The 22,076-nt window shown below is 44.6% G+C and overlaps 1 protein-coding gene across 2 annotated transcripts in view; it reads right to left on the bottom strand.

Annotated features, from left to right (window-relative positions):
• The window catches only part of FAXDC2 (fatty acid hydroxylase domain containing 2), a 31,162-nt gene extending 12,738 nt beyond the window's left edge, over window positions 1-18,424 (bottom strand). The window contains exons 1-5 of one of the 2 annotated variants that reach the window (XM_025389336.1): window positions 17,991-18,424; window positions 6,247-6,294; window positions 3,941-4,032; window positions 3,719-3,822; window positions 195-316 (exon numbers count right to left, since the gene is read on the bottom strand). In XM_025389336.1, the coding sequence (XP_025245121.1) occupies window positions 195-316; window positions 3,719-3,822; window positions 3,941-4,032; window positions 6,247-6,294 (366 nt within the window). In that variant the 5' untranslated portion in view covers window positions 17,991-18,424. The remainder of the gene's footprint in view (window positions 1-194; window positions 317-3,718; window positions 3,823-3,940; window positions 4,033-6,246; window positions 6,295-17,990) is intronic. The other variant, XM_025389337.1, reaches the window with a different exon arrangement.
• Window positions 18,425-22,076: the final 3,652 nt, after the last annotated feature.

The following is a 22,076-nucleotide window of genomic DNA, read 5'->3' on the forward strand; positions in this document are numbered from 1 at the left end:
GCTACTAGCTGAGTGACTCTGAGATTGTGGGCAAATTATTTCCTCTCTTTAACCTTCTAAACTGGGGGAGCCTTGTTGCTAATAACTTGGCTCACACTGGCCAGGTCTCTCCTGGGCCAGTGGTGAAAATTCTGAGTGTAGCTTTAGCTCTTGCTTCCTGTGCTTTGACCAGGAGAAGTTGCAATAATACTTACAGGTTCATTCTTGCCGACCTGAATTCGGTAGCGAGAGATGAAGTTAGGTTTTCCTGTTGTGTCAACCACCAGTAGAAGCCCATTGAAGCTCCAGAAGAACAGACAAGGTACTTGGATGGCACCTGAGATTGGGAAGCAGAAACAGTCAGGGCGACTTTGGGTTCTCGCAGCACATAGACTAACGGAACACACTTTTTTATGGTGACTGAGGCTTCGTCCTAGACATTTCTTTGCCAGGGAGGTCTTAGGGCTTGGGACCAAGGGGTTACCTGTAGTCTTGGGTAGGAACTGGGACAGTCCACTTAAGGAGTGTCTCCATTCATTTTCTTAGCTGTAAAATGAGGACAACAACCTTCAAAGTGGTTGGTGGTTTTCATGTAAATACATATGAAAGTATGTTAAGATATATAATACACTCTAAAATAGAAATTAATTCAGGTTGACATTTGGGAGTCTGCACCCACTGAACACTTTATGAATTGCCAAGGAAGGAGAAGCAAAGGAAGTACTCTGTATGGTATGGGTCACAGTGAGCCCTGGGCTAGGAGTCAGTCAGGAAACGTAATCCCTGTCATCCTACTAACTGACCAGCAGAACCTCAGGTGTCATCTAGTCAGTATCTCCCCACATGGAAAACTCATCTTTCTTTCTTTCTTTTTTTTTTTTGAGACAAAGCCTCGCTCTGTCACCCAAGATGGAAGTGCAGTTGTGTTATCATGGCTCACTGTAGCCTCGGCCTGCCAAGCTCAAGTGATCCTCTTGCTTCAGCCTCCTGAATAGCTGGGACTATCGGCACCTGCCACCATGCCCAGCTAGGACTAGGCTTTGCTTAATTCTGTGTCTGTGCGCCTCTGCCAGCACCCTTCATGCTCCATCAACGGAAGTATCTGTGGCAGCTGGGGCTTGGAAAATACTTGCCGGCACTGTAGGGGAGTAGGATTGGTACAAACTTTCTAGAGGGCAATTTGGCAGTATCTGAAGTAATACAGTGAGAGAGTCAGAAAGCTAAGACAGAAAGGGAGAAAGAAGAAAAGGAGACACATCTATTCGTATGCATAAATGTCCGTCACAGCATTAAAAAAAAAAAAATTTAAAGCAGCCTAAATACCCATTAGTAGGGAATGGACTAAATAGATTAGAGTATTTCCATATAATGGAATAGAATGGGAAGCTTAGAGTATTAAGTAAGTCTACATTAATAGGCATGGAAAGATACCTACAATCTATTCAATGAAAAAAAGATTTAAAAATAGTTGGTATCTCATAAGTACAACTATATACCCAATATATAAAAGATGTACACTAATATATAAACAGTGGTTATTTCTTGAAGATAAGAGAGAGGGTGATTTTCACACTTTCTATGCTTATTTGAATTGCCTAATTTTTATTTTTAACAATGAGCACATATTTTATACCCAGAAAAAATAAACTATTTTTACTTTGGAAAAAAAAGGTTGGTGGTTACCCAGTGGGCCAGCCAAGGAGTCTACCTACTTGGAACTCCAAAGGCTGCCTGAGGAATACAGATGAAAAGCACACCATAAGATGATCTTGAGCTTCTTCTAGCTCTAACATTTAAAATTGGAAACATTTTCTCCCTCTCATATTGGCTTATCACCTAGGTAATAGGTAATTTTCACAGGATTGTACCTAAAGTATATACAATATTTGGGGTTTTTTTTTTAGATTGCAGCTTCAAGCTAATAAAGTTTTTCTACCACTTTCCCCATATACATAGGTAATCTGCATGTTCAATGACTGCTGAAGATCCCATTAAATCTGTCATATTTAATGTTCAACCCATTGTCAGATTTATCCTTCTAGTTGAAAACAATCCTCAGGGGCATTTTGCTTTGTGGCAACTGACACTTTTTATCTTCCCTTCTAGACTGTGACATCATTTTTTAATGGAGGAGGGAAACATTTCATTTAACTATTTCTTTTTGTGTTGTTTTTTGAGACAGAGTCTTGCTCTGTCACCCAGGCTGGAGTGCAGTGGCGCTATCTCAGCTCTCTGCAACCTCTGCCTCCTGAGTTCAAGCGATTTTTGTGCCTCAGCCTCCCGAGTAGCTGGGATTACAGGCATGCGCTACCATGCCTGGTTCATTTTTTGTATTTTTAGTAGAGACAGGTTTCACCATGTTGGCCAGGCTGGTCTTGAACTTCTGGCCTCAAGTGATCTGCCTGCCTCGGCCTCCCAAAGTGCTGGGATTACAGGTGTGAGCCACTAATCTTGGCCCATCTTAATTTTTTTTTTTTTTTTTTGAGACAGAGTCTTGCTCTATTGCACAGGCTGGAGTGTGGTGGCACCATATAGGCTGACTGTAACCTCTGCCTCCCGGGTTCATCAGCAATTCTCATGCCTCAGCCTCCCGAGTAGCTGAGATTATAGGCACATACCATCACGCCCAGCTAATTTGTGTGTGTGTGTTTAGTGAAAAAGGGGTTTTGCCATATTGGCCAGGCTGGTCTTGAACCCCTGACTTCAAGTGATCCGCCTGCCTCGGCCTCCCAAAGTGTTGGGATTACAGGCGTGAGCCACTGTGCCCAGCCCCATCTTAAATACTTCTTTCTTTTTTGTTTTTTTTTTTTCGAGATGAAGCCTCACACTGTCGCCTGGCTGGAGTGCAGTGGTGCAATCTTGGCTTACTGCAACCCCCCTCACAAGTTCAAGCGATTCTCCCTGCCTTAGCCTCCCAAATAGCTGGGATTACAGGAGTCTGCCACCACGCCCAGCTAAATTTTTTGTATTTTTAGTAGAAATGGGCTTTCACTGTGTTGGTCAGGCTGGTCTCGAACTCCTAACCTCGTGATCCACCTGCCTCAGCCTCCCAAAGTGCTAGGATTACAGGCGTCAGCCACTGTGCCTGGCCTCCCATCTTAAATATTTCTATATCTTCCAAACAAGTTTAGCACATAGTAACATTATATATCATATTAATAATATAAATAAATGTATATTACATATAATATATATTAAATTGTGTATAATTATGATTTGAGTGAATGTATGATTGAGGACAATCACTATTATAGATAATGCTATTATAAATATCTATGTTTGCATGGCTTTTCCTTCCATTTATTTACTTAGGCTTGTTTGGAGCCATTTAAGCTGTCAGTAAATATTTATTGACTGGCCACTTGCTGTCAAGCACTGACTGTACCAAGTGCAGGGTACATAGTCTCAGACAAGACAGGGCAGCCCTCTGTGCTTGTGGAATTACATGTAGAAACAGGATTATTGCTCTAAACGTACATTCATTTTTACATAAAATATTTCTCATTTTTCTATATTTTGGGAGGAGTCTCAACTTCTCAGCTTCTTTTTTTAGACATCCTGTTTCCAGACTGCCCACAAGTTTAGTATTCTTTGGGACTACCACTTTTTTGAACTTCAAGTCCTCATCCCTTGGAATAATAAACTGAAAATTCCCAAAGTAGAGAACAAAACAATAGAAAAAGAATTAAGTTATAATCACGCACCTACATGCTAGGTGCTGGTGGTCTGGGAACCTCACCTATAAAGAAGAGGATCCACTCCTTCCCTTCAAATGTAGTCAGCAGCCTCTCCCACTGGGCTTGCCAAAAGTAGCCAGAAGCACCCCAAAATCTCTGAAGATGCCTTGGAAGAAAAACCATTCAGGTTTCTGGGTGAAGACTAGTGGGTGGACAGCTCCTTCCCCTATGATCTACCCCCAACCACCACCACACTGCACCCTAGCTGGGTGGAGCCAACTTACCATGTCACTGAGTTCCAGAAGGCCACAAATGAGAGAAGTCCAGAGCCCAGGATGAAAGCTGTCCTCCTCATAGAGCCCCAGATGTGTCCCTCCTGGAGGAGGGCAAGGAAATGTCAAACCCCAGCAAGCCTCCTGCCTTTATACCCAGCTCACTGCTGAGGCACAGCAGGAATGCTGTAGGATCAGGATCTCAACAAACCAGGAAGGCACATCTGACCTTTTCCCAGCTTCTGTGGGAGCCTCTTCCTTATCAGGAGCTCTCAGGCTGTACATGGGTGTGTTTATGAAAATTAGAGTTCAAGTTGGGGGAGGGAAGGGAATTAGCCTGACTCCAGAGAAACTAGCAGGCAATTCTGTCAGTCAGAGGACAGGCAAACCTGTTCAGCCATAGGATTTCATCACCAGTCCTCTTGGCAAATAGAGCTACCCATTATCTGCACATTGGAATCACCTGGGAGCTTAAAAAAGTCCCAATACCCAGGGTCCCCTCCAATCCAATTACATAAGAGTCCCTAGGGGTGGGACCTGGGTTCCCCAGACAATTCCAATGGGCAGGCAAGGTTGCGATATCATAGCAGCATCTGCCAAAACCATGATGAGGAAATCCTTTCCCAGTCATATGGGCTTCACTGTGTCCATAGGCCAGGCCTATTTTTTCCATTCCTACCCTCCTCTTGCTTTGGGAGAAAAGAGTGAATTGTACACCTTTTCTGACTTTTTTTTTGAGGCAGAGTGTTGCTCTGTCACCCAGGCTGGAGTGCAGTGTCACCACCTCGGCTCACTGCAACCTCTGCCTCCAGGGTTCAAGTGATTCTTCTGCCCCAGCTTCCTGAGTAGCTGGGATTACAGGTGCCTGCCACCATGCCCAGCTAATTTTTGTATTTTTAGTAGAGAAGTTAGCTGGGGTTTCGCTATGTTGTAGAATTCTAAACCTCAAGCAATTCACCCACATCAGTCTCCCAAAGTGCTGGGATTACAGGCACGAGCCACTGCGCCCAGCCACTTTCTGACTTTTAATAACCCCTCTCTGCCTTCCAGCAAGATTAGCCCAGGCTCCCAGCTGGACAAGACGACTAGCCATTCTGTGGGTCAAGGAGAGACCACTGGAAATCACTGGGAGGTCCTTATATATTCCCCTCCAAAAGGTTCTCCTCTAAACCAGAAGTCATTGTGAGCTCGATGACCAAAAAATGCCCCAGATTCAGGGAGAGAAAACACCAGCTGCCAGGTGTATCACCAGTTTCCATTGTACCACAGACAGGAATTACAAATGACCACTCATATTCTGTTTCTAAATTCAGATGGGGTCTGCTCATATTCTTTCATAGGAAATAACTGGAGATGGTGGTCCCTACAGTGTGTGTACCTGGGGCTCATCTGCAATTAGCTAATGGGGCCATGTACAGGGTGTCAGAGGGGGTGATGGAGGAGCTGATCTAATAGGACACTACTTTTTTTTTTTTTTTTTGAGACAATCTTACTCTGTTGCCCAGGCTGGAGTGCAGTGGTATAATCTCGGCTCACTGCAACCTCTACCTCCCAAGTTCAAGCGATTCTCCTGCCTCAGCCTCTGGAGTAGCTGGGATTACAGGTGCCCGCCACCATGCCCAGCTAATTTTTGGATTTTTAGTAGAGATGGGGTTTCGCCATGTTGGCGAGGCTGATCTTGAACTCCTGACATCACGTGATCTGCCTGCCTCACCTCTGAGGGCTATTTTCAGGAACTTTTCTAGACTCATTGGAAGTTTTAATCTTCTGAGTTTGATCAAACCAAACTCAGATTAAAACCTCAATTTCACATACAGAATTAGATATTTGTTCGGAGATGTTGGGTTTTTTCATCTCTCTAGCAGCCCAGATGAAGGAAATATAAACAGGACAAAGGTCCTCTGTGATGTGCAGGAAAACGCAGTGCAGGAGTTAGCTGGGGTCAAGAGCCAGTTCTCAGCTACCCCCAGAAAGCCTCTGTTGTCCCCAGGGAAGTTATAGAAAGGGGTTTCCAAAGGCCTGAGGCATAGGGCATGCCAAGGGCTATAGGCAGGATAGCCAAGAGAAGAAGGGAGGGACAGTTACAGCGCTTTTCAATTCCATAACGCACATTTGCAGTCTGCATTCAGGCAAAGGGGTTGTGGATAAAAGGCAGTTTGGAGTCAAGGGGACTCTGCTCAGTTACTGAAATGAAGACATTACCATGTGTCAGCCACCCCGAACCCTTGGGGGAGATGTTGGATGCATAGCAAGTGCAGCTATGGCAAGAGCCACTGACTACATTCTCACCAGTTTGGGGGTGAGGTGCTGGCATTTACCTGCTTTGACTTTTCATTGTGTAGCATATGTCCAGCTTCTCCCTTCATCTGGAATGAGAAAGCACAGGCAAGCCGGGGAGTTATTTTCATAAACATCTAAGGAAGTAGGGAGTGGAGAAAATCAAAGTGTATGGCTAGCAGTGATTTTTGGAAAAAAAAAAAAACAATAGGTTGGTTGTTCTTCCTGAAACCAGACAAATTGATTTGAAAACTTACATGGAAAGATAAATGTACAAGAATAGCTAGAAAAATGCCAGAAAAGAAAAAGAGTGATGGAAGGGAGGGAGCTGCTAGGTCTACCAACTACAAAAATGTATGATAATGCTTTTTTAAGAGGCAGGGTCCCACTATGTTACGCAGGCTGGTCTCGAACTCCTGGACTCAAGCTATCCTTCTGCCTTGGCCTCCCAAAGTGCTGGAATTACAGGCATGAGCCACTACGCCCCGCCAAAAATGTATTCTAATGCTTTCTTGAAAAACTTATTTATGCTCTCTTCATTTCTCCCTTTTATTAGAGAGCTGTTGCTGTAAGAGAAAAAAAATGAACTTACTCAGAACGCAAAGAGTAGTTCTAGCAAGTTGGTTTGGTTTGCTCTTTAGTATTACTTGTTGGTTGGTTTAAAAACATGAACCAAGATTTTTCGGAAACCAATCAACAGTTCTATGGAAAAGAAAAAGAATATGAATATCAGGCATTAACCTCATTTAAAAATGCAGCCTAACAAGAATTGGCTAGAAGGACAATCATTAGAAATATGTCTGAGGGCCGGGTACAGGTGGCTCACGTCTGTAATCCCAGCACTTTGGGAGGCCAAGGTGAGTGGATCACCTGAGATCAGGATTCAAGACCAGCCTGGCCAATATGGCAAAACCCCATCTCTACTAAAAACACAAAAATTAGCCAGGCATGGTGATGCATGCCTGTTGTCCCAGCTACTCAGGAGGCTGAGGCAGGAGAATCGCTTGAACCTGGGAGGTAGAGGTTGCAGTGAGCCGAGATTGCACCACTGCACTCCAGCCTGGGCAACAAAGCAACACTTCGTCTCAAAAAAAGAGAAAAGAAATACGTCTGAGGCTAGGTGCAGTGGCCCACACCTGTATTCCCAACACTTGGGGAGGCCAAGGCAAGAGGATCATTTGAGTCCAGGAGTTCAAGACCAGCCTGGGCAAACATAGAGACACCCTATCTCTACAAAAAATAAAAAACAATTAGCCAGGTGTGGTAGCACATGCCTGTGGTCCCAGCTACCTGAGAGGCTGAACTGGGAAGATCACTTGAGCTTGGGAGACGGAGACTGCAATGAGCCATGATCACACCACTGATCCAGCCTGGACAACAGAGTGAGACCCTGTCTCAAACAAACAAACAAACAAAAAAACAATACTGGCAATAAATATTTTCTGTTTTTATATGGTTGAAATTTTGGACCATATGAATGTACTAGTTGTTCAAAAATTTTAAATTTAAATAATAGTAATTGAAACTTAGATGACGAATTCTCCTCCGTCACTCTGTCATCCCTGGTAGACAGCACCTGTCATTCCCAGCATCTTTCACCTGAGCCTAACTAAACTCACAGACCCAACCACAGCATTCAAGGCAGGCACACCAGTCCAGAGAAGCTAGCACATGTTATCCCATTGGCCTTCCCTATTAGATAGTATCATAACCTAGCTGGAGACGAGCACTACAGATCATCTGGTCCTGCCATGTTACAAGGATGAAAGAATCTAGACAAGAAGAGGCAGGTGACCTCCCAGAGTCTATAGATGATAAGTAGCAGAGCCAGACTTAGGACCCAAGTTCCAAACTGGACTTTGTGCCACTTATTTCCATCTCTGCGGATGTTTTATTGTTTTGTATATGATCGTACTTGGTTTTATTATTCTAAATGCATGTTTATCACCTATGACCTTAGGAAATAACTGCTCCCCTTTGACCCATATTTTTTTAATTTTTATTTTAACAATCAGGAGATGGGGGTCTTGCTTTGTTGCCCAGGGTGGTCTTGAACTCCTGGCTTCAAGCAATCCTCTTGCCTCAGCCTTCCAAAGTGTTGAAATTACAGGCGTGAACCCTTTTTTTAAACTGATTTTTTTTAAGAGATGGGGTCTCCCTATGGTGTCCAAGCTGGACTCAAATTCCTGGGCTCAAGGGATCCTCCTGCCTTAGCCTTCTGAGTAGCTGGGACTACAGGTGTACACCACCATGCCCAGCCTCATTCACATTTCTTTTTCTTTTTTTTTTTTTTTGAGACAGGGTCTTGCTCTGTTGCCCAGGCTGGAGTGCAGTAGCCTGATCATGGCTCACTGCAACCTCTGCCTCCCAGCCTCAAGCCCCCCAGACTCAAGCAATTCTCCCACTTCAGCTTTCTGAGTAGCTGGGAATACAGCCTACAGGCATAAACCACCATACCCAACTAATTTTTGTATTTTTTTGTAGAGACAGGGTCTCACTACATTGCCCAGACTGATCTCAAATTCATGAGCTCAAGCGATCCTCCCACGTTGGCCTCCCAAAGTGCCAGGATTATAGGCATGAGCCACTGTGCCCAGCCCACATTTTTTCTTACAGATTACTTAGGCTGAAGAAAGGAAGAGGGAATGGTGACCTATAAAGTGTCTTTCAGTGTTCAAGGAGTTAGGACACCAGAAGGAGGTGATAAGCAAGCTGCTTATCATTACCACTGTGAGTCCCATTACAGTAGGAGGGGTGCAGTTAGCTTAGAGGAAGAGCCTCTCAGGGAGAAATACCGAGACATCTGATACCTGTCAGGGAGACAGCCTCTGACTTGAGAGAAGGCGTCAGGATGTTTGGTGTGGCGTGGGCCTAACCCCCACCTGGAGGCAGGGGAATGGGTTTCAGACACTCTAGATAATACAGGGCCCTGTCCACACTCCTAGGCCTGCTTTACCCATGCTCCCTTCTGCTGCTCCCTTCCCAAACATTGCCTGACTGACAGCAAGGGAAACTACTGTGGCTTGTCAGTGTGCAGTTTCTGCCTCAATGCAAGTTCTGGGAAAACCAGAAAAAGAAAAGTTAGTAGAGTGCAGCTGCAGGCATTCCTTCACTCCAGGTTCTGATACTGAACGGCAGCTGGGATTCCTTTGTGGACTTGGGGGGTTAGAGGGTGCTCTGTAGTCATATTCTGCACCCCCTGAGCTTCCAGGACAGCTGAGCAAGCATTTCAGGATGGTAAGTCTCAGCCTAAACCTATGTAAACACCCCTGCCCCACAACTAGGACAACAGATGTTAGTTAATAAATTGGGCTTATGAAGATTCTTTAAATAATTATTTTCTTCACCCTCATTGTCCTAAGCAGTTCCTGTGGCTCGATTCTGAGTTTGGCCCGCATCTCCAAGGTAGATAAGGGTCCCTTCAGAGAAGCTGCCCTTCACACAGTGCTAGGATTCTGGAATGAGGCAAGGTCATTTTTTTTTTTTTTGAGGCAGTCTCACTCTGTCACCCAGGCTGGAGTGCAGTGCAGTGGCACAATCTCGGCTCACTGCAACCTCTGCCTCCCTGGTTCAAGCGATTATCCTGCCTCGGCCTCCCAAGTACCTGGGATTACAGGGGCCTGCCACCACGCACAGCTAATTTTTTGTATTTTTAATAGAGTCAGGGTTTCGCCATGTTGGCCAGGCCAGTCTCGAACTCCTGACCTCAGGTGATCCACCTGCCTCGGCCTTCCAAAGTGCTGGGATTACAGGCATGAGCCACTGTGCCTGGCTTGGGTCATTTTCAGCCTGGCACTTTGTTTGCTGTCCAGAGTCCCAAAAAGCATGGATCATTAAGCACAAGGGAGGTAGTGGTGTTAGGTACTTTTAGGGCTAAACCTATCAAATGTTTCATTCCCCCCCCCACGCTTTTTGTTTGTTTGTGTCCTTTTTTTTGAGATGGAGTCTCACTCTTTCACCTTGGCTGGAGCGTGGCAGCACGATCTCGGCTCACTGCAACCTCCACCTCCTGGGTTCTTGCAATTCTTCTGCCTCAGCCTCCCTAGTAGCTGAGATTACAGGCATGCCACCATGCCCAGCTAATTTTTTTTTAAGTAGAGATGGAGTTTCACCATATTGGCCAGGCTGGTCTCAAACTCCTGACTGTGTGATCCACCCGCCTCGACCTCCCAAAATGCTGAGATTACAGATGTGAGCCACTGCGCCCGGCCGTTTGTGTGTGTTTTTTTTTTTTTTTTTTTTGAGACGGAGTCTTGCTCTGTCACTCTCGCTGGAGTGCAGTGGTGCCATCTCGGCTCACAGTAACCTCTGCCTCCCAGGTTCAGGCACTTCTCCTGCCTCAGCCTCCCAAGTAGCTGGGATTACAGGCACGCACCACCACGCCCAGCTAATTTTTTTTACTAGAGACGGGGTTTCACCATTTTTGCCAGGATGGTCTCGATCTCCTATCTCATGATCTGCCTGCCTTGGCCTTCCAAAGTGCTGTGATTACAGGTGTGAGCCACTGCACCCAGCCCTCTTTAAAAAAAAAAAATAGAGATGGGGTCTTGCTATGTTGCTGAGGCTAGTCTCTAACTCCTGGGCTTAAAAGATCCTCCTGCCTCAGTCTCCCAAGCACTGGGATTACAGGCATGAACCACCAGGCCCAGCTCAAATATTTTGATGACAAGGAACCAAGTGTCAAAACAAACACCTCAACTTGGGAAATACTTGGGAGATCTAAATGTCTGCAAACCATCTGCAAACAGGCAGAGCCTTCGTGTCAATGTGGATTTTCCTCTTCAGTGTAGGAAGTATAAAAGGTTCTGTTGACCCTGTTGAGATAACTATCCTGTTTGGGAAGGGAGTAGAGAGGAACTGGGGTTGGTTTGTTTGCTTTTCAAGCTTATAGAACTCTTTCTGCTATGCCATGCCACAGGGAACTTCACTTACAAGTCCAAGTCTCCTAGCCTTTTCCCTGTCTTATCAACTCCATTATCTTTGCTAAGAGCTTGCAAAGCAAATGAGACATGGCCTTTGATCTTTAGGAGCTCATCCATTCCTTCCAAAAACATTTATGAACTTACTATGTGCAAGGAGCTGTAGAAATTGCCGAAGATGCAAAAATGAGAAACTCTCAGTCTGGATACATATTCATCATTCCGAAATTTATATCCAAAGTACTGGGCTAGAGGTCTGGGCCAGAGCTAAGAAACTACTAGACAGGCAGGAGATCTGGTATACCAAGAAATCTCTATAGGGAAGACAGTGTCCAGGCTTTCTTCATGCTCTTGGATACATGGTCTCCAACTTCAAAACTGAACTTTCTTCCCAGACTGCATTTTAGCTTATCTGAAGAATGCTGTTTTTAGTCAGACCATAGTTAAACAAACAAGATAGATAGAAGAGAAAAAAATATTTAACAGTCTGCCACATGAATACCAAAATAGCCATTGACGACATTCCCTACTCCATTATTTAGTTGTTAAGAAGAGGCAGTATACTTTTTATGAGGATACAGAAGATGATTCCAATAAAGAAGGTAAGTATGGCCGGGCAGGGTGGCTCATGCCTGTATTCCCAGCACTTTGGGAGGCCAAGGCAGGAGGATTGCTTAAACCTGGGAGTTCAAGACCAGTCTGGGGTCGGGTGCAGTGGCTCATGCCTGTAATCCGAGCACTTTGGAGGCCAAGGTGGGTGGATTGTTTGAGGTCAGGAGTTCAAGACCAGCCTGGCCAACATGGCAAAACCCTACTTATACTAAAAACACAAAAATTAGCTGGGCATGGTGGCGGGCACCTGTAATCCCAGCTACTGGGAGGCTGAGACAGGAAAATTGCTTGAACCTGGGAAGTGGAGGCTGTAGTGAGTTGAGATTACGCCACTGCACTCCAGCCTGGGCAACAGAGTAAAACTCTGTCTCAAAAAAAAAAAAAAAAAAAAGACCAGCCTGGACAACATAGTGAGACCCTGTCTCTTCAAAAAATTTAAAAAGATTAGGTGGGAAGATCACTTGAGCTGGGGAGGTGGAGGTTGCAATAAGCTGTGATTGCATCACTGCACTCCTGCCTGGATGACAGAGCAAGACCCTGCCTCCAAAAAAAAAAAAAAAAAAAGAAACAAGTACACATAGAGACTGAGTCAGATAAAGACCAAAAAAGAATAAGTGCACAGAAGTTTTTCCTTTTTGGAAGAAGTGGTATGCTTTCTTATGGTGTGCAAAGAAAATTGGATAATCCATTTTTACCCCTCTTTTTAAAGCACCTGTTTATTTTCTCTACAAATCACACCTTCCCCACCAAAATGATATAGGTTATTGTCTGATGGTTTCTTATCAGTTTTTATTTATTTGAAGCTGTTCTATATATCCTTTTATTGGAAGCTACCTCAAACCCTTTTGACATACAGGCTGGGTATAAAGTATAAAGAAACAGAATCAGATATTGCAATTAAAAACAAAAACCAAGAGGAACTAGATGACTGTCAGTACAATAAGATCTTGGCTCTGGAAGAAGGCAGCTCTGGTTCACTCTACAGGGCAGAGTGCTGATCATGCCCACTGTGTCCATGTTATGGAAACTGGGTATTGCTGAGACTGAGTGATTAGGGGCTGATAAGTATGTTTGACACTGGACTCCTATGCTCCACGTATGCCTTCTGTCCAAAGGGAAAATGATTGCTTACTTTCTGGTCGTGGGAATGCTTCTTGGCTGTAAGAGCAGCAGCATTTATCTGTTGACATCTCATTTCATTAGAACCAACGAAGCATTTCCTGACATGTCATTTATTCTTTAGTTATGCCAATATGGCCATATGCCATCTCCAGAGATACTTATCTAGGTACTGAGTCCTCCAACTGTATTGTTCTGCTGAATATTTTATGCCAAAGCAGCTTGCTTTCTGTGCCTCTCCGCCTGCCTGAGGACATGTTTTCAGTTTTACATGAACATGGTCAGTCAGAAAGGTTCTAGGGGAGACCTCAAACATGGTAGGCAGATGGGTCTTCACCCAAAGAAGCTCCTTACACTCTTTGCTAATGATAATGTTCAAGTTAGAAATTTTGGCAATAAGACTAGCAACAACATTTACTAATACACTGAAGTACCATAGTCATTACTTTCTCTGACTTGACTAATTCTTTTTTTCTACCTTTTGAAGTGTGCCGTCTTAAGAACTAGAAGTTGGACTGGGCATGGTGGCTCACGCCTGTCATCCCAGCACTTTGAGAGGCTGAAGCGGGAGGATTGCTTGAGTCAGTCTGGGAAACACAGGGAGTCCTGTATCCACAAAATATTAATATTAAAAAAATTAGCCAGATGTGGTGGCTTATGCTCCAGCCTGGGCCACAGAGCAAGACTCTCAAAAACAAAAAAACAAAAAAACAAAAAAACAAAAAACTGGAAGTCGTATTAGAGCTCATCTATTCAGATGCCTCCATTACCTATCTGAAGAAGTGGAGGTGCAGAGATATTCAGTATTTGGCTTCCAACTGAACACCTATTTTTTTTTTTTTTAAGATGCAGTCTTACTCTGTTGGCAGGCTGGAGTGCAGTGGTGTGATCTCGGCTCACTGCATCCTCTGCCTCCCGGGTTCAAGCAATTCTCCTGCTTCAGCCTCCTGAGTAGCTGGGATTACAGGCATGCATCACCAAGTCCAGCTAATTTTTTTTTTTTTTTTTTTTTTTTTTTTTTTTTTTTTTTTGAGACAGAGTCTCGCTCTGTCGCCCAGGCTGGAGTGCAGTGGCGCGATCTCGGCTCACTGCAAGCTCCGCCTCCCGGGTTCACGCCATTCTCCTGTCTCAGCCTCCCGAGTAGCTGGGACTACAGGCGCCCGCCACCTCGCCTGGCTAATTTTTTTGTATTTTTAGTAGAGACGGGGTTTCACGGTGTTAACCAGGATGGTCATTTTTTTTTTTTTTTTTTTTTAGTAGAGACGTGGTTTCTCCGTGTTGGCCAGGAGGGTCTCAATCTTTTGACCTTACGATCTGCCTGCCTCGGCTTCCCAAAGTGTTGGGATTACAGGCGTGAGCCGCTGCGCCTGGCCTGGACACATATTTAGTGGCAGAACTTGAATTCAGTGCTCATTATACCAACTGAGACTACAAAAGTATAGAATACATTGATATTGATGAACACAGGGTTAAGTGTCAGGGATTGAAAGGGACACAAAGGAATGAGATTGGCTTGTATTAGCCATGAATAGTGAACTAGATAGTGTGTATGTATGTGCGTGTGCGCACACGTGTGTGTGTGTGTGTGTTTTAATACCAAAGGACAGGTTTTCTCTAAAATACTAATTATTCTTTCAAGAAATATTTATCACATGCCAGAGACAATGCTAGGCACAGGGGATAGAAAGATGAATAAGACATGCTTTTTGCCCTATTTTATAAAATCGTATAACTTTGATTTTCCAGAGAAAGGAGGATAATGGCATACTTATTTTAGAATGGAATACATTCAGAGGACAGAAAGAAATGAAGTGCACTAAAAGTAAAGATTTTTAAAACATTTACTTATTTTTTTTTAATTTTTAGAGACGGGGTCTCACTACTTTGCCCAGGCTGGTATCAAACTCCTGGGTTCAAGTGATGTTCCCACCTCAGCCTCCCAAAGTGTTGGGATTATAGGCATGAGCCACCATGCCTGGCCAAAGATTCTAATATTTTACAACAATGAATAGATACTCCCTTAATGTGAATTTGATATCTATTGTGAGTTTATCCAAATTTTATTTATTTATTTATTTTGAGACAGGGTTTCACTCGGTTACCCAGGCTGGAGTGCAGTGACCCAGTCATGATTCACTGCAGGCTCGACTTCCTGGGGTCAGGTGATCCTCCTGCCTCAGCCTCCCTAGTAGCAAATTAGATGCTTTTTGGTGTGGTTCTGGTTTTTTGTTTGTTTGTTTGTTTTTTAGTGTGAACCAAGGATTTTATTTATTTTTTAGAGATAACATCTTGCTCTGTTGCCCAGACTGAAGTGCAATGGCTCAATCATAGCTCACCGCAGCCTCAATCTTCTATGCTCCAGTGATCCTCCCACCTCAGTCCCCTGAGTAACTGGGACTACAGGTCTGTGCCACCATGTCGGCGGTGAATTTTTAAAAAATGTTTGTAAAGGTAGGATCTCCCTATGTTGCCCAAGCTGGTCTTAGACCCTTGGGCTCAAGCGATCTTGGTCTCCCAAAGTGCTGGGATTCCAGGCGTGAGCCACTCTGCCCTGCCTATGTGGTTTTGTTGAAAGCAGATGATTCTCATTATGCAGGCTTTTTATTAAGGAATCCCCAATCTAGATAAATGACACAGTGAAGCTATAGCTAATGTTTACAACCTCAAGAATCTGAGTAAAGGACATAAGAATAAGGTGAAGCTGGAAGGAATACAGATGGTTTAATCTTGAGTTTTATTTATCTACAGCCCAACTCTTTCAGATTTTCTTTCTTTTTTTTTTTTTTTTTTTTGAGATGGAGTCTCACTCATGTTGCCCAGGCTGGAGTGCAATGGCATGACTTTGGCTTACTGCAGCCTCCGCCTCCCGGGTTCAAGCGATTCTCCTGCCTCAGCCTCCCAAGTAGCTGGGATTACAGGCACCCACCCCCACCACACCTGGCTAATTTTTTGTATTTTTAGTAGAGACGGGGTTTCACCATGTTGGCCAGGCTGGTCTAGAACTCCTGACCTCAGGTGATATGCCCACCTCGGCCTCCCAAAGTGCTGGGATTACAGGCATAACCCACCGTGCCCGACCCAGATTTTCTTTCATATTCTTGTTTCCTAGATATTCTGCATGATTGATGAATGTTCCTATTTTATAAATATAAATGCATCACCTTTATGTGAAAGTGTATTATTTTGTAAATATCTTGTAAAATTATTGAGACAATTTACTCTTAAAGGGGGAAAAAAAAGACCTCATGTTCATCTGGCTTACCCCTTCCATTTTATAAGCTAAGGAGGAAGCCCTAGATAGTAGAAGTGACTTGCTCCAAACTCCACATGGTTTCTGGCAAAATCTAGGCTTCTTAACACTTTGCCTAGTGCTGTACGTATTTTGGGAATAGCATAAATTCCATTTCATAAGAAATGACACAGGGAGAGGGCAACTGTCCCAAAGATTAGAACTCCCCTTACTTCAGCCTCTGCTCTCAGACTGTATGCTAGGAAAAAGCTGAGCAGTCGGCCTCCAGGGCTGAGACTGACCTGTAATGTAATTACACAGCTTAAAGCCTCTGGTGAAGAGGGTTTTGAGGAGCTGCTATGACTCAACATCTGTACTAATCTGAGGCTTATATAGAAGACAGAGTGGCCGATATTCATTTAAGAAGATGAAATGCGGCCGGGAGCGGTGGCTCACGTTAGTAATCCCAGCATTTTGGAAGGTCGAGGTGGGCGGATCACCTGAGGTCAGGAGTTTGAGACCAGCCTGGCCAACATGGTGAAACCCCATCTCTACTAAAAATACAAAAATTAGCCGGATGTGGTGGCAGGCACCTGTAATCCCACCTACTTGGGGGGCTGAGGCAGGAGAATCATTTGAACCCAGGAGGTAGAGGTTGCAGTGAGCCAAAATTGCGCCACTGCACTCCAGCCTGGGTGACAGAGTGAGACTCCATCTCAAAAAACAAAAAACAGAAACAAAAACAGAAGATGAAATGCATGAAAGGAAAGGTTAAAAATGATTCCCATGGGCCAGTTTTAGTATACTCTCTTCACTCCTTTTGCTGCATGATACTCGCACACTTTGCGCTTACTGTTCTGCTTGATTGCATGTCCATGAGGCCGAGAACCTGCCTGTCTTGTTTACCATGAGATCCACGGAATCAAGCCCAAGCCTGGCATGTAGCAGATACTCAAGAAGGATTTGTCGAATAAGAGATACACGAATCAAAAGCATTGCTTTTTGCCCTCAAAAAGTGTCCAACTTTTGCTATTGAACATTTTGGCGCCATTCCCTTGTGCTAATTACTTTCCTAAGTAAAGTTAGAAGCTGATGCTTAGTGCATTTGTGTTTTAGCAAATTGAATCGAATCTGTATATCCCACTCAAAGAAATTTAATTGGAATTGCACATTAAACTGAAGCAACCCACAAATCAGCATCTTATCTTGCTTGCCTTAAGCCCCAAAGGGCCTATAAGGAGCACCTGGAAAGCCACTGTTCTATTGTTCATCTCCATCTACACACCTTACTGTATGCCCTTTACCCAATAACCTTCGTGGAGTGTTTCCATAGGTACTATCAAGCCACTAACGATGTAACAACTGGAGTCACTGTCGGTAAATCCACGTATATGTTGCATCAAAAGAGTTTCGACCTACTTGTCTAGCTCATAACCCACACATCTATCCAAAGACTTTAAAACTGTTGTATTTTGCCCCCTACCTTCCAGGTGATGGCAGATTAGAGGTGAGAAGCAATTAGGCAGCAGTTGCTTCCCAACAGTCTCTTCCAGTTTGTTCTGTCTCTCATTTGAGTTCTGACTTATGAGTTGCTCCTTTACATGGTTTTAAAGTCAAACAATTACTTGTCCATTACAATCACCTGTCAATTGCTAGCAAAATTAGACTACTGAGGAGGTAGATGGTACAAACACAGGCAGAGGATGCAGACATTAGTAAGAGACGAGGCGACTGCACTACAGAAATGTCCTAGGACACTGTCTGGAGGCAAATCTAACCCTGACATAAGTAGAGAGGACAGGGTGGTGGCGGAGGTGGGAAGAGTGTGTTTTGCCCTTACTTTAAGTGAACTTGGACATGTCCTGACCTTTGCAAACACCACCCCTCCCCCGTAGTTCCCACTTACCTCAGCAGTGGGCTGTGTCCAGGCTCCTCTGTGGTCCTTGCACAGGTCAAATCTAAGTTCTCTTCCCTTTCAGCCCCCGCTTTGGTGGCTGCTGCTGCCACTGTGCTGCTGCTGTGCTGCCGGCTAACCTTGTTTTTGCTCGGGTGGGAGGTTGGCCATGGTGATCTCATCACAGAGCTGCGTACTGGCTTGGGCCAGGCACGTGATGAAAAAAGTTTGGTTCCGTGTTGGCTGGAAACAAAACACCCTTCTTTCCGGAGGGCATGTCCTTAAAGCGGAAAGGAAATCTAAGCTCAAGCAAGAACTTGAAAAAAGTGCATTTGGCCAAACTCTGGGCTTCCCTCCCCCTGCCCCCTTTTTTTCTTTAAAATTTTTTTCTCCATCATCTGCAACTTAAGAAAATGTTGCTGTCCCATAGGAGGAGGCAGATTCAAGAAAAGATGTGGGTGTCAGATAATGGCAGGTAGTACAAGTTGATAAAAAGGTGACAGAGACCAGAGGATCTCATTTTCTTTTTTTTCATTGCTTCTCTTCCTGTGGAGGGCAGGCAAGGGAGGAGAGATACATCAGTTATTTCTAGTGAGTCTAGATGCGGGAAAGGCACGCCTATGAAGGGTGAATTTGCACTGTGATTGAAATAGGGGAACTTAGGATACAGGACCCATGACATGAAGTGAAGAGCACTTTGGAAAAAGAGCTGCTTTTAAATTTCTGAAAACTATTTTTAAATAAATGTGCAAGTGATATAAAATACAATAGGGTCAAAAGAATGTACAATGAAAAGTCTTTTTATTTCTCCTCAGTCCCCTTTTTTTCCTCCCAAGAGGCAACCCCTGTGACCAGATTTTTGTATATCCTTCCAGAGCTTACATATGTAAATAAAAACATGTGTAGGCCTTGTGCTTCTCCTTTAGCAACAGCTCCATAGTATGTTTGTTGTGCACTTTGCTTTTTCCGCTTAACAATCAAACATGGAGATTGGCTGGGCATGGTGGTGCTCACCTGTAGTCCCAGCTATTTGGGAGACTGAGGTCGGAGGATCGCTTGAGCCCAGGTATTTGAGACCAGCCTGGGCAACATAGGAAGACTCCTTCTAAAATAAACAAAACTCAGAAACTTGGCTGGGCACGGCAGCTCATGCATATAATCTCAGCACTTTGGAAGACCAAGACGGGAGGATCACTTGAGGCCAAGAGTTTGAGACCAGCCTGGGCAACATAGCAAAACCCCATTTCTACTACGTATACAAAAAAATTAGCTTACTGGCGCATGTCTGTTATCCCAGCTACTCAGGAGGCTGAGGTGGGAGAATGGCTTGAGCCCAGGAGTTGGAGTCTGCAGTAAGCTATGATTGTGCCACCGCACTCCAACCTGAGTGACAGAGTGGGACCCTGCCTGTCTCTAAAAAACAAAACAAAACAAATGCTGGGTGCAGTGGCTCATGCCTGTAATCTCAGCAATCTTTGGAAGGCTGGGGCAAGAGGATTTCTTTTTTAAAATTTTTTGAGATGGAGTCTTGCTCTGTCACCCAGGCTGGAGTGTAATGGCATGATCATGGCTAACTGCAACCTCCGCCTCCCAGGTTCAAGCGATTCTTCTGCCTCAGCCTCCCGAGTAGTGCCACCACGCCCGGCTAATTTTTGTATTTTTTTTTTAGTAGAGATGGGGTTTCACCATATTGGCCAGGCTGGTCTTAAACTCCTGACCTCGTGATCTGCCCGCCTCAGTCTCCCAAAGTGCTGGGACTACAGGCATGAGCCACTGTGCCTGACCTGGCAGGAGGATTTCTTAAGCCCAGGAGTTAGGGACCAGCCTGGGCAACATAATGAGGCCCTGTCTCTAAAATATATAAAATAAAACTGCCAACAACAAAACATGGAGACTGCTTCACATAGTACCCTTAAGAACTGCCATGTTCTGTTTAATGGCTGCTTCCTGTCCCATTGTATAGATGTGTCATACTTTATTTGCCCAATAAAGGTCCATGTCTTCCTCATTTTCCTTGCCTAATTCGTTGCACAAAGCAAGGGCTCAGTAAACATTTAATGCTTGCTCACAAATTAATTACATTTTGTACAACTCATTCATGTTTTTCCTCATCTCTCCTTTCAGAGACGCTAATTTTTTTTCAATATTCCAGATATTATAGAATGTCTATATTTTCCAGCTGACCAAGTCTGTCTTGTGCACTGAACAAACCTGTGCTACCAGACTTCCAAGACTCACTTTAGTTTGGCTCCTCTCAGATGATATTCCTTCCTATTCCCTCCTACTTTCTATTTTTTTAATTTTTTTATTTTTTTGAGATGGAGTCTCATTCTGTCACCCAGGCAAGAGTGTAGTAGCACGATCTTAGTTCACTGCAACCTCCGCCTCCTGGGTTTAAGCGATTCTCCTGCCTCAGCCTCCAGAGTGGCTGGGACTACAGGCACCTGCTACCATGCCTGGCTAATTTTGTGTGTGCGTGTGTGTGTGTGTGTATGTTTTCAGAAGACACACGGTTTCACCATGTTGGCCAGGCTGGTCTCGAACTCTGACCTCAGGTAATCTGCCCGCCTTGACCTCTCAAAGTGCTGGGATTACAGGTGTGAGCCACTGCACCTGGCCTAATTTTAAAAATTTCTTGGCCGGGCGCGGTGGCTCACGCCTGTAATCCCAGCACTTTGAGAGGCTGAGGAGGGTGGACACGAGGTCAGGAGATCGAGACCATCCTGGCTAGCACGGTGAAACCCCATCTCTACTAAAAATACGAAAATTAGCCAGGTGTGATGACGGGCGCCTGTAGTCCCAGCTACTTGGGAGGCTGAGGCAGGAGAATTGCTTGAACCCAGGAGGCAGAGGTTGCAGTGAGCCGAGATTGCACCACTGCACTCCAGCCTGGGCGACCAACAGAGCAAGACTCTGTCTCAAAAAAAAAAAAATTTCTTTAGACACAGGGTTTCACTCTGTCACCCAGGCTGGAGTGCAATGGCTCAACTATGGCTCACTGCAGTCTCAACTTTCTGGCCTCAGATCCTCCTGCCTCAGCCTCCCAAGCAGTTGCACTACAGGAACACACCACCATGCCCCACTAATTAAAAAAAAATTTTTTTGTAGAGACAGAGTCTGGCTATGTTGCCCAGGCTGGTCTTGAACTCCTGACTCAAGCAATCCTCCCGCCTCAGTCTCCCAAATTGCTGCATTACAGGTATGATTCACTGTGCCTAGCTTCCTTCCTACTTTCTAATGCCAAGCATCACTGTCATGTGCAAACATTTATTTTTCACTTACTATGATGTGCAGAAACTTTTTTTCCTATTTCCTATTGTCTCTATGTCCATATCTTTGCTTACGCTAATCCTCTCACCCAGAATTTCCTTCCTGTTTCTGTCAAGTATTGTGTCTCCAGTTCTTTTCTCTCTCTCTCTCTCTCTTTTTTAAGATATGGGGTGTTGCTATGTTGTCCAGTCTTGTCCCAAAATCCTGGCCTCAAGTGATCCTTCTGCGTCAGCCTTCCAAAGTGCTTTAGCCTCCCAAAGTGCTAAGATTACAGGTGTGAGCCATTGTGCCCAGCCTAATTCTTTTCTTCTTGAACTTTTTTAGCTTAAGTGGTCAACACTCCCTGGAGTAGTAGGTACTTTTTTCCTACAATAATTTTCATATAGGGTCTTTATGTATTTCCATGGGAGTAATAACTCTGGCACTAGTAACACTGGTCTTCAGTAAATAGTTGATTGCTGAGCAAGCCTTAGAGAGAAGAGCATCTCTCTAGTGAGAAGGTCTGCAGTCTTCCTGGGTGTTCTCTCCATCCTATCTTTTTTTTTTTTGAAATGGAGTCTGGCTCTGTTGCCTAGGCTGGAGTGCCATGGTGTGATCTTGACCCACTGCAAACTCCACCTCCCAGTTTCAAGTGACTGTCTTGCCTCAGCCTCCTGAGTAGCTCGGATTACAGGCACCTGCCGTCATGCCTGGCTAATTTTTGTATTTTTGTAGACTGGGTTTCACCATGTTGGCCAGGGTGGTTTTTAACTCCTGTCCTCAGGAGATCCACCCTCCTTGGCCTCCCAAAGTTCTGGGATTACAGGCATGAACCACCATGCCTGGCCT

The sequence above is a fragment of the Theropithecus gelada genome, chromosome 6 (assembly GCF_003255815.1).
Source record: "Theropithecus gelada isolate Dixy chromosome 6, Tgel_1.0, whole genome shotgun sequence".
In the NCBI taxonomy this organism is placed as follows: Eukaryota; Metazoa; Chordata; class Mammalia; order Primates; family Cercopithecidae; genus Theropithecus; species Theropithecus gelada.